Source organism: Chlorocebus sabaeus, chromosome 15 (genome assembly GCF_047675955.1).
Source record: "Chlorocebus sabaeus isolate Y175 chromosome 15, mChlSab1.0.hap1, whole genome shotgun sequence".
NCBI classification, from domain to species: Eukaryota; Metazoa; Chordata; class Mammalia; order Primates; family Cercopithecidae; genus Chlorocebus; species Chlorocebus sabaeus.
The window spans coordinates 48,208,963-48,222,374 of record NC_132918.1 but is presented as its reverse complement, the minus strand read 5'-3'; the positions used below and the strand labels follow the sequence as shown (position 1 = coordinate 48,222,374).

At 39.9% G+C, this 13,412-nt stretch overlaps 1 protein-coding gene across 1 annotated transcript in view; it reads right to left on the bottom strand.

The window, feature by feature from the left end:
* Nucleotides 1-13,412, bottom strand: part of PCOLCE2 (procollagen C-endopeptidase enhancer 2) — a 71,789-nt gene that overhangs the window by 26,300 nt on the left and 32,077 nt on the right. Inside the window, exon 3 of the mRNA XM_008008838.3 lies at nucleotides 5,251-5,506. Coding sequence (XP_008007029.1) covers nucleotides 5,251-5,506 — 256 coding nt within the window. The remainder of the gene's footprint in view (nucleotides 1-5,250; nucleotides 5,507-13,412) is intronic.

Sequence of the window (13,412 nt, the reverse complement as noted above, 5' to 3'; positions counted from 1 at the left end):
GCTATTTAGTAAATACCCAGGGACAAAATTTGAATTAGTTGATATAGACAGCTCTCATTACTAGAAAACTTTACATGTTTTTTATATAGATAGATAGATAGATAGATAGATAGATAGATAGATATAGATATATATATTTTTTAATAAGTTTTAAGAATAAATTTGGTTTGTAAAAATAATACACTTATAAATTTTCAGCAGTACAGGAAGGCATAAGGAAGAAAGTAAAAATCTACCCCCAAACCCCTGGTTTCAGCCACCGAAAACTAATCACATTTAATAGGTGACAAATAACATTTCAGGCATCTGTACTCATAGGCTGCACATGTACCTGTAGGTTGGCAGAAATAATGTAAGAATTATTTTAATATGAAGTTCTAAATTTAATTTTATTTGAATGTAAATAACAAAAACTGAACTGAAACTAAAATAATTATACTTTAATGGAATATTTCTTTGACACAGAATATAATCATTCTTAAACTTCTAAATTTAAGAAAATGTATTATAAAAATGGAGGTTGGAATAATTTCTAAATCTCCATTTAACGAAAAATTTCAAGCATATACAAAAGTAAGTAGAATAATATAATGTCCTCCTACATATCCATTACAATAATTGTCATCATTCTATTATTCTGTCTACATTGTTACCCACTCCCCACCACCGGCTTGTTTTTATTATTATTATTATTTTACAGGTTTTTGGGAGATAAATTCACATACTCTGAAATGCACAAATCTTAGCTGTACAAATTTGAAAAATGGATATACCTGTGTAAACCACACTCCTATGATGATACAGAATCCATTTCCCACTAAATCTGTGCATCCCTGCCCATTTTGCCAGTTCTCTACACTACTTTTCTGAAAAACTTCCCCGTAGATGAGTTTAATTTTTTTTTTTTTATACTTTAAGTTCTAGGGTACATGTGCACAACGTGCAGGTTTGTTACATATGTATACATGTGCCATGTTGGTGTGCTGCACCCATTAACTCATCATTTATATTAGGTATACCTCCTAAAGCTATCCCTCCCCTCTCCCCCCTCCCCACAATAGGACCCGGGGTGTGATGTTCCCCTTCCTGTGTCCAAGTGATCTCATTGTTCAATTTCCACCTGTGAGTGAGAACATGCGGTATTTGGTTTTCTGTTCTTGCAATAGTTTGCTGAGAATGATGGTTTCCAGCTGCATCAGATGAGTTTAATTTTACAGCTCCATGTAAATTTGTCCACCCATTCTCCTGCTGATGGGTTGTTTCTAGTCTGGACTATTGTGAATGAAGCTGCTATGAACACTTTTGTACACATTTTTTGTACATATATCTTCATTTCTCTTATATAAATACCCAGGACTGCAACTGCTGGGCCAAGCGTAGATGTAAATATTTAATTTCATGAAAAACTACTGCAACTTTTCTCCAAGTGGCTGTATCATTTTGCACCTCTCTGAGTAGGAACACTTTGGTTGCTTTACATCCTTGCTACCACTTGATGGTGTCAGTTTTTTTAGCCAACACGGTGGGTAAGTAATGGCATCTCACTGTAATTTTAATTTGCATTTCCCTGATGACTAATGAGAGATACTGAGTAGTTTTGCATGCACTTATTGGCCATTCATATCTTCCTTTGTGAAGTGTCCAAGTGTTTTGCCAATTTTTATACTTACTGGAATCTTTATCTTTTTATCATTGAGTTGTATGAGTTATTTGTATATTCTGAATACAAGGTTCTTCACCAGATATTTCTGTGAATATTTTCTCCCATTCCATAGGTTGCCTATTCGTATTTGTAACCATGTCTTTTTATAAGCATTAGTCTTAATTTTAATGAAGTTTCATATTTTTCCTTTTACTTTCAACCAACTTGGTTTTTGTATTTCAAGTGCTTTCTTGTAGGCAACATATAGTTGGGTCCGACTTTTCAATCCATTCTAACAATAACTGTCTTCTAATCAGAGTATTTAATAATTTACATTTAATATATTTATTGATCTTCTTGGATTTAATGTGCGATTTACTATTTTTTTCTATTTGTTTTACCTTTCTTTTATTCCATCTATTTTTCCTTCCAGCCTTCTTTGGGTTAGTTGGATAATTTTAGTATTCTATTTCAAGCTTTTGGCTTTTAGTGATAACTCCTGCATTTTTAATGGGTTCTCTTGGGATTATAATATGAATGTTTAACTTATCAAAATTTACTCAGAGTTAATATTATACTTCTCCATGTGTTGTATATGTATGTGCAACAGTGTAATTACGTTTATGTGTCCATCCTTTGGTTGTCAAACATATTCCACACCACAGTGCTAAGGTTTTTTTGTCTTGAACAGAAACATGTAAAGAAATTAAGAGAAGAGAAGAAAAAACATATGCCCTTTTATATTTACTATTTTCAATGACCTTCATTCCTTCTGTTACTTTCATTTTACCCTACAAGGTCATTTCCCTCAACCTGAGGAATTCTCTTCAATATTTCTACTAATGCAAGTATAAAAATGTCTTTCAGAGATTTGTAGTGTTAATCTGAAAATGTCTTTATTTTACTTACATTCTTGAAGGCTGGCTATAGAATAGTGGTTGACAGTTTTATTCCAGTGCTTTAAAAATACTACGACAGGCCAGGGGCAGTGGCTCACACCTGTAATCCTAACACTTTGGGAGGATGAGGTGGGCAGATAACCTGAGGGAGTTTGAAACCAGCCTGGCCAACATAGTGAAACCCTGTCTCTACCAAAAATAGAAAAATTAGCCAGCCGTGGTGGTGCACGCCTGTAATCCCAGCTGCTTGAGAGACTGAAGCACGAGAATCACTTGAACCTGGGAGGTGGAGGTTGCAGTGAGCTGAGATCACGCCACTGCACTCTAGCCTGGGCAACAAGAGTGAAACTCAGTCTCAAGCAAAACAAAACAAAACAAAACAAAACAAAACACAAAACCACTATGACACTGCCTTCTGGCTTCCAATGTTTCTGATGAAATGGAAGCCATCATTCTTATTACTGTTTTTCCGTATGTAATTTAGTATCATCTGATTGATTTCAAGATTTTCTCTTTGTCTTTAAATTTCTGTAATTTAATTATAATGTGCATAGGTGGTGCTTCATTTTTATTTGTCCTGTGGAGTGTGTTGACACTCTTGACTCTATTTTTTTATTTTTATTTATTTATTTTTTAGACGGATTCTTGCTCTGTTGCCCGGGCTGGAGTGCAGTGGCGCAATCTCAGCTCCCTGCAACCTCCACCTCCCGGGTTCAAGCGATTATCCTGCCTCAGCCTCCGAAGTAGCTGGGATTACAGGAGCACGCGACCATGCCTGGCTATTTTTTTTTGTATTTTTTAGCAAAGACGGGGTTTCATTCACCACGTTGGCCAGGCTGGTCTTGAACTCCTGATCTCAGGTGTTCTGCCTGCCTTGGCTTCCCAAAGTGCTGGGATTACAGGCATGAGGCACCGTGCCCAGCCCCTCGTGACTCTGTAAATTGATGTTCTTCACTGTATTTGAGCAGAGTCAAGTCATTATATCTTTAAATTTTTTTTTTTACTTTATTATCACTTTCTTCTTCTGGGACAAAAATTACAGATGTTAGACCACTTGATATTGTCTCACTGGTTTCTCAAGCTCTTTTTCTTCAATCTTTTTCCTTTTTCTTTAGATTGAGTGATTTGTATTTAAGTTCACTGACTCTTTTTTTCTGCCATCTCCAATCTACTTGCGAGCACAACAGGTACATTTTAAAATTTCAGATCCTGTTTCCTTTATCTCTAGAATTACTTTATTTTTTAATAGTCCCTGTTTCTCTTCTGAGATTCTCAATTTGTTTATTTATTATGCACATATTTCCCTTTATAAATCCTGAAACAAACTTGTAATAGCAGCTTTAAAGTACTTGTTTGCTAATTGCAACATCTGAGTTACCCTGGGATCAGTTCTTACTGACTGCGTTTGTCCTTGAATAGGGACACACTTTTCCTGTTTCATTACATAACTATAGACTGGACATTATGCATGATACATTATACTCTAGAGTCTGTTGCGTTCTGATAAAAATGATTTTGTTTTAGCAGGCATTTAACTTGGCTAGACTCAAACTTAAAGTCTGTTTCCCTGGCAGCAGGCAGCAGCTGTAATCTCTCTTCAGTTCTTTCATTTTTCAGCTGATGCTTTTGTGCCAGGACAACTGGGCTGTCCTCCACACATGTAGAGTTTAGCTGTCAAAGATTTCAGTAGATTTTACATGAATATTTTGCACCTCAATTCTGTAGCTCCCTGCCTGGATTTCTTCCCCAACATTCTGGCTACTCTTTCAGCCCCAGATTCTGACCTTTCAAGAAAAATGCGGCACTACAGTCCAATCCAAAAGCAGATTATGGACTGCTCTTTGGCTGAAAACATACAAATATTGCCCACAGCAGTGATCTTTCAAAAGTAGAGATTTCTACCCTTAGGAGACATGTACTAACATGAAAATATCCTAAGACCTAGCGTTAAGTAAAAAGAAAAGGCTGTAAAATAATATGAATGTATGTCTCCATATAAATAAGCGTATGTGTATGTGTATACATATATACACATATTTGTTGTTGAGACAGGGTCTCACTCTGCCACCCAGGCTGCAGCACAGTGGCACGATCACGGCTCACTGCAGCCGTGACGTCCCTGGGCTCAGGTGATTCTCCTACCTCAGCCTCCCAAGTAGCTGGGACAACAGGTGTGTGCTACCACACCCAGATAATTTTTGTATTTTTTGTAGAGATGGGGTTTCACCATTTCGCCCAGGCTGGTCTTGAACTCCTGAGCTCAAGAGACCCACCTGCCCTTGGTCCCCCAGTGTTGGGATTACAGACATGAGTCACCACGCCTGGCCTCCACTTTTATTTTTTAAAAGCTGTTGTATAAGCACTCAAATAAAAGTAAGCACACATAGAAAGGTATGGGAACCACTGGCCATGGCTATTTCTGGAGAAGGGACTATGGAGTGGTGAAGGGGTGTGTCTGTATATTTGCATGTGTGCTTATGGATGCAAGCTCCACATTTTTACTCTATAAATTTCTATATTTGATTTTTTACAAGAATGCATGTGGACTTAAAAGGCTGATTTCTTTCTTTATTGGTCTTGTCATGGTTTGATGGCATTCACTAGCTCTTTGAGAACTACTCTTAGCTTTAAAGGAGTAAGTAACTATCAGGTGGCCAAGAACAGTGAACCAACATTACTGTTGTTATTGTCATTATGTGGAAACAGTACCTCTTTCGTTTGGTTCAGCAGCGGAGAACATGGCCATGAAGCCATTGCCAGCAGTGTTGGCGTCAGAAATCATCTGCACCATCATCTTGTTGCTACTGGACACAAGGGCTCCAGGCCGGAAAGTGCCACAGAAGCGGCCAATGCGCTGGCCATTGGCGTGGCCATTGTACACATCCACAAAGTCATAGCGGCACAGGTTGTCACTCTCAAGGTCTATGAATCGGAAATTAAGAACGACTACTTTTCCTTCGGGAACCTGCCAAGAAAAGGGCCAATTAGAAAACTGTCATGAAAACAATATCTGAGGCTTTGACATCTAGTCACTTACTTCAGTGTGCAGATTAAAGTATAATATCCAAGATAATGCTTTTTCCTCTCTCACATCTGAACTAACCCAAGGGAAGTTTTCTAGCATATTGCATTCCTAAAAAATTTAAGTACTTATTTTCTTTTGACAAATTCCACAATTCTCCAGGATTCACAATCTTATTCCTTAAGAACTTACCTCAATAAAGCTGCAAAATATTAGATCAGTCTTATTAATGGATGAGTCATTGCGTAGAAAGAATACCAGTCCTGACTGGAACTTAGCATATCTCTGCATATTCTAAAACACCATGGCACCTGGAGATACTGAGAAACATTTTAAAATATCATTTCTTACAAATAATACAGTAGAACACACTCACTGCCTGTGTATAGAATGTTTCTATGAAGTTCAAAATAAAGAATTCATTTGGCAATTGTGTAGTTAATTTATAGGTAATTCACTTTGGGTCCTGAAACATCCAGATGAACTAACTATACTGAATAAACAGAGTAATTGCTGAATCATCTCTTCTGAATGTCACTGAGTTTTGTGTTCACTTGTTTTCCAGGTGAAGACTTTATATGTCAGGAAGCCTTGAAACACAAGGCACTAATGAAGAAAAAGATAAGCTTTCATTTTCTCATATTTTATTCGTCATAATTTCCCCATAAAATTCTTAATGATGGTTCCTTCCTTATTCCCTGAGTAGGTAGAAAAAAACGGCTATAAAAGCATTTGGTAGGATTCTCAGGTTACAAAAGCCCCATTTCTTTCCCAGTTCACACCACCTTTTAATTTTTTCATTCAAGTTGTTCAGTCATAAAGTCTTGATCATAATTGTTTTACTCCTTTAATCAGATGAGGTCTCCACTTAATAGTGGAGAACTCCATTCTGTAAAAACTTACATATAACAAAACTCAGTGATTAAAAAAACCAAACTGAAAAATCCAAACACACACAATCAAAAGTGGTTGGTTTATATTCATCTTAACTAACTATTTCAGACTCAAGGGTCAATAGATGCTTTGACATCAATGCGGGCTTCCCCATGTTGGTAAGTACAGTGCCATGCATTTTATTTTCCTACGGTAAGATGAAGTGTTTTCAGTGCTATTTAATTTTTGTGTCAAACACATCTACACACCTCATGGTAGAAACTGTAATGGCGTAGCCCCCAAAAGGGACACGTTTGGCTTTGCCATGGTTGCATTCTAATTCCTAGAAGCTTATCTCAGTGGTGTGAATATCAGAGTTCCAAAGAACTTACAACAGCTTAAGAAGCTAATAGCATAAAGACCAATTTAAATTTTAAACATTATCACCAAGATGTCTCCTGTAGAACTTCCTGTCTTTTGCTTTGTTTATTGTTTTGCGCACAACCTCTATTTGTACAATGATCAGAAAGTTATCAAAATATGATGCCACATCTGTAATCTTAAATATAAGCAGGCTCTCTATGAATCACTGAAAAAGTCCTAGCCATGAAAAGAATCTCAAACTAATTTGTTTTTTTCTTGCATGCACAGTGACTATTTGTAACTCAAAGCTATGAAACTTGGTAAAGTCACTCCCAGAGTGAATGTGGATAGAAAAAAAGGAAGAGGTCTAAGTATAGAGGCCTGGAACACTCCAATGTAATCCCAATGTCATCAAGTCTGTGAAGAGGTCAAACCACAATAGAGACTGAGTCAGCAAGTAGGAGGCAACCAAAGTGTGTGGCGTCCGGAAGCCAGGCGAAGAGAGTACGTCAAGGAGGAATGAATGGGCAACCGAGTTAAGCACTGCTGCTGAGAAAGACCAGCGGATTCAGCAACACAGAAGTTGATCAACCAGAAGTCACTGGTAATGCTGACAAAGCTGTTTTGGCGGCACCATGGGGAGAAAACTGGATAAGAGAAGGATCATGAGAAAATGGGGTGAGAGGAAATGGTGACAATAAATACAGACAAGCTTTTGAAGGAGTTTTGCTGTAAAGATGAACAGAGTAATATGGGGGTAGCTGGAAGGGGATATGGGGTCTAGGCAGGGTTTTTGCAATGGGTGCTTCCTAAGGCATGTTTGTATGCTGATGGGAAGGATTCTGTAGAGAGGGAAAAACTGATGAAGCAAAAGAGAGGGAGGATTGCTTAAGAGATGTCCTTGAGCAGGCAAAGAGGGATCTGATCTACAGAAGGAACAGCTGTGGAGTTGGCCTTAATAGGAGCATGGACAGTTTTGCCCAGTGAGAGGAGGAAAGGCAGATGTAGGTAGGTTAGTAAATGAGGTGGTGAAAGCATATAGAATTTTTTTTCTGGATTGCTTTTCTTAGTGAAATAGAAAACAAGGTCATCAGCAGCAAATGTGGAAGAGAAAGGAGCTACTGGGAATCTGATAACAGAAGAGAAAGTGAGGAAATGGATTAAGGAAGTGCAGCAGGAGTACCAGGACTGCTGGGGGCCCACCTGAAATAAATGAATTAAAATTAAGACCTCTCTGCATGGTGGAGGTATTAGTTTTTGTTTGTTCGTGGTCTTCCTCCCCAGCCACATTCAGTTCCGTGGGCGGAGGTAAGGGCAGGTGGAGAGTTGGATGTAAGCAGTAGGGGAGAGTGGTGAGCTTTGCCAAGTGAGGATATGGCGGGAGAGAGGGACAAGGGAGTTGAAGACATAGGCAAAAGAGTGACCCTAATGACATGCCATGCAATCCAAACTGGGTTAGGATGGAAATCAGGACCCAGTGGGGTGAGGACAGTAACAACCAAGACTGTGGTGGAGTAAGGACAAAATAACAGTGGAGGTGGGAGGCTGAGGAATTATGGAGGATACGTTCTTTGGCGGAGAGGAGGTTAAAGACCTGAGAAGATCACCCATATAGATACTGAAATTATAGTGGATTAGGACAAGGAAGAGTGTTGAAGACAGTGACAGTGAACCAGGAGTTAAAATTCGCAAGAAGTGAGGAAGACTGTCCTGGAGGCTTTAGACAATTTCAACGAGGAGAGGAACAGGGAGATATAATCATGTATCATTGGCAGGTTCTTAGTCCTCTGACACTATTTAGACAATTCTGTCGACTCTCCTGTAGACAGGTGTTGAAATTAACTACAGGACTTGGATGCTCATTCTCAATAAAATAAACATTTGTTCCGAAAAGTTTTGTACCTGTTCCCATGGCAATGAAAATTTGAGAATGAGACACAGATATGATCATCAATAGAAACTGGGTTACATCATTGCAATTTTGAACACATGCTGACCCGAACAACCCCAGCAAAGTTTCTTTTGAAAGAAGGATGCAGAGGTAATCTGTACCCGTGTGAGTCTCCTATAATCAGACACAAATGTCATCTTGCACTGAAGGCCAGAGAGAAATTCTATTGCAAATGAGATGCATACTGCTGTGAACCTTTTCAGTGTAACACAACATCTGTTCTTCATTTTTATATGAGTGATCAAGATTGTCTGATGCCCTCTGAAGCAAGCTTTGATGAGAGCTCCTGATTGTCATTCTAAAGGACTTTAGAAAGAATATTCTCTGAAGATGGCCTTTCCACTTGGAGAATCTACAGTTCATATCCTTGAATTTTCTTTGTTAAGAATAGCAAAAAAAAAAAAAAAAAAAAAAACAGAAAGATACATAGAATAACACCTGGATACCAAACACAAAATTGACTTTTGTTAACATTTTGTTACTATATTTTTAAAGTCTCCTTTAATGAAGTACATAAAACATTTCAGATAAAAATAAGATTTCCTTTGTCTTCATCCCAGGCCCCATTTCCTCCTCCTTCCTCAGAAGCAACCACTGTTACAAATTTAGTGGGTTTCCTTCCATGCTGATCAAAATATTTGTGTGTGTGTGTGTATGTGAGAATATATATACACACACACACACATAAATATGTATATCTATACACATAAATATTTATGTATATATTATGTATACATGCTTGTAATCTTAATACTTTGGGAGGCCAAGGCAGGAGGATCGCTTGAGTCCAAGAGTTCAAGACCAGCGTGGGCAATGTAGGGACATCGTGTCTCTAAAAAAAATTTAAAAATTTAGCTGGATGTGGTGGTGCATGCCTGTAGTCCCAGCTACTTAGGAGGCTGAAGTGTGAGGATTACTTGAGCCTGGGACATCAAAGCTGCAGTGAGCCATGATCACACCACTGCACTCTAGCCTGGAGGACAGAGAGACCCTGTTTTAAAAAGGAAAATGGGATAATGTTGTACATATAAATCCACAACCTGGGCATCTTTGAATTTTCTGGCTGAGGAAGAAGGGAAGAAGGAAAAATAAAAATACATAGGATCTTCACAAGCTATTCCTTCCACCTGGAACATGTTCCCACTTCTGCCTTTCTCACTCATGCTTAGGGTCTCAGTTTCAAGGTCACTTCCTCCTGGAGACATGCCTAGACACCCCCAAACCCCAAGGTGGGCTCTGTCCAATTAGCAGTGCACCCCTCAGGTCTGTGAGCACGGGCAGGCTCAGCCCACTCACTCACTGTATGTTATAAAGCTCAACCTCAAGAAGGCAAGGATCCTTCCTGCCTTGTTCACTGTTGCATTACCAGGATCTGACATGGCCCCAAGATGAAGCTTAACATTAAAAATATTTGTTAAATGAATAACCCATTAGGTACTCAACGAATCACCGGTTTCCTTGCACAAATCACAGACAATATACCTACTGCTGGCTCTACCTCTTTCATTCTAATATATCCTACCTTGCCTGGCAGCGGAGCTCCAAAAGACCACCCTCTTTTCTAAGCCATTCTTTGCAAAAAGAAGATGAATATCTTTTTGGAAACTTTATATTTCAAATCTCCTGTAAATGCTAACACAACGCAGAAACTCGAGGTGCTTTTTTGGTGGCAATTAGATGAAGCTACTGTTTTGTGAGATTATATTGACTTGGGTATTCATTATCTGCCTGCAGAAAAACAATTCGATGTTTGTGTTTTTTCCTATCAACAGCAAAGTTCTGTGTGGGCCAAAACCTAGAGCTTCCACAGTGACCTCAACTCACCCCACAGCTCCTGGGATGTCCTCACTGTCACAGGCAAACATGCCAAGGCTCTCGATGCCGGGGCTCCTGCCAGAGGACAGAGGAACTGCATTTTAAGCTGATGGTTTGCATTTTTAGGGCACTATGAGCGAAATGAAAATAGGAGGCCAGCTTCTTCTGTGTGGAGGAGTGCGTTTCTGCAGGAATGGGAATGCTCCTTTGTGTCTGCAGCTTTTCCTCCCCAAACACATCATTTACTACTTGGATCAAAAAGAACTGTGTTTGCAGCACATGTGATTTTTTTTTAAGCCATCATTCTAATCTTCTACAATTTCCCTCTTCCACAAACAAACCTTTGGGAACGTGCATTCTAAAATGCAGACCACACTTTATCTACGTAAAGCTCGAGGCACAGCCACTCAGTGTCACCTCTCTCATGTGCCTCCAAAGGTATTCCAGAAAGATCTATAGACAAGTTATGTACAAATATTTGGCGGTCTTTCTAGAGGGGGATAAATCAGAAGCTTACAGGATCTTATTCATCTATATTCTAGGTATATTTCAATACTACTTTTTAAAATGTAAATCTTATACATGTTTAAAAAATAAAACATATATTGATTAGCAGAAATAACGTGATATTTTGAACATTTTCTTTTGTTTTTGGGATTTCACCAAAAAAACTTTACCCCTGGATGTCCAGAAGGAGCATGGAAACTTCCATCCACCTTGAGCCCAGTATGAAGACACCAGTGGAGGTAACCACTGAAAACCACCCAAAACTTTCCCGCTGCACTTTAGAATACAATCTTCACCTTAATTATAGTTCAGACTCTTAGTGAACATCAGGTGCCAGGCATTTTTCTATGCACGATATACGTATCACTTCATTTAATCCCTTACAGCAACCCTATGAAGTTGATATTATTAGCCCAACTTTACAGTTTACAGGTGAGGAAACTGAGGCACAGAGAGGTTAAAACACTGCATGATATATCCCCTTATCTCTCATATTTCTCCTTCAAGCAACAACTTGGCGTCATGCCACTTTTCTGTTCAAGGCGCCCTCCGAGCTGGTTTCTACCTCAGGGCCTTTGCACAGCCTGGTCCTCTGCCTGGTACAGCCTTCTTCCTGATATTCACAGGTCTGACTCCACCTCATCATCTAGGTCAGCTCAAGAGTCACCGTTTCAGAGAAGCCTATCCTGAGCACCCCTAGTCACTTAGATCACACAGCCCTCTTATTTCTTCAGAGATTATTTATCATCTGTCTCACCATCAGAATGTAAGCTACAGAGAACAGTTTGTCTGTGGGTCTACAGTTTGTCCAATGCTTGGCTACTATAGGTGCTCAGAAAATATTCACTGAATAAATGACTGGGATCCTTATAATCTTATAAAAAAATAGTGCAGGCCATGACTCCTCTTACTAGCACATACTTTTATATAACAATGTAAACTCACAAGCACAGGGCAAGCATCATTAAGATCCTTACGGGGAGGAAGAAATGGCTGAGAGCAGTTATGACGACTTACCTAAGGCCACCCAGAAAGTCAATGGCAGAACTCAGGTCACCTGACTTCCTTTGCTGTGTTTTTCCATGACCTGACTGTGGCAGAGGCTGAGGAGATGCTCCCAAACCATATTTCTTCTCAGGTCACACATGGAGTCGACACTTCCCAGCCTCCCTTGCAGTTAGGCTGGGGCCATGAGTCTGGGTCCTGGTCAATGGAATGTGGATGGAAGTGATGCACCCATTCCCTCCAGCCCTAGCCATAATACACCCCGTGCAATCCTTTTGGAGTTCTCTTTTTGCTCTAAGGAGGAGATTCAGTAGAAGAAACGTGGAGGTGCTAGAAGACAACAGAGCCACACAAGAAGGAGTCAGTGCTTAAAGGAGAACTGCCCAGAACAGCTCTCCCACTGCACTGGACTGTGTTGGGTTAGGCCACTGAGACTGGGGGGTTGTTTGTTAGAGCTGTTTTGCACTTTGTGTTAATTACCCTGATTAACAAATGGATAGTGACATTCACCAGGTGTCCTTACCCAGCATCTCTGTGGCAGGTAACTGTATAGACACCCTTGTTGTTTGGGGTAACTACAGGCTCTGTAGGAATCAACAGTGTGATGTGGCCACCAAAGAAGCCGACACAGCCTGTGTGAATAGTAAGGGAGGTACCAGCTTTGCCTAACTGTAGACTGCTTGGAGTACCATGGGCTGAATTAAGGTCAAAGCACCTCACTTTTGAGTAGACGTGGATGATCTGGAGCCACCACAAAGGTGAGAAAATTCAGAATCATCGAGGCACATGCTGTAATTTCCATGGCCCCTGCAAAAGTGTAACTAGGCCCTCAAGCCCCTGTTATCATCTCTGAGTTATCACCCCGAGTCCTTTATCTGTGGCTGGTCAGCTGGGGTGACAGGCAATCAGCAGCCACTAGTACTTCTTGCGCTGAATGAAGACTTGGTTACAAAACAAACAAGAGACAGGACTTCAGGTTATGTTTCTTGTGCAAATGCTGCCTAAGCATGAAGAAGTCAGAAAGATCCCGGCTGGGCCAGGCCCTGCCCTTCGGCAGGGGGAGGGTGTTCAGACTCAAGTCTGCCAAGTGGAAAGGCAAATGGGAAAAACGTGAAGGAACAACAAAGCAGAACCCAGAGAAGCAGGAAGGCTGAGGTAGATGCAGCAGGATGAGGAGACAGGCAATCGTGCCAAGAGCTGCCGCCTTAGGTTTTGGTTGGGAAAGAGACAACATTGAAAACGAAGAGTATTCCTTTTCACATACATTTGTCTTGCAGTTTTCCTTTGGCCAATGATACCCTGAGATCCTACTGTGGACATTAGTGGTGGTAAATC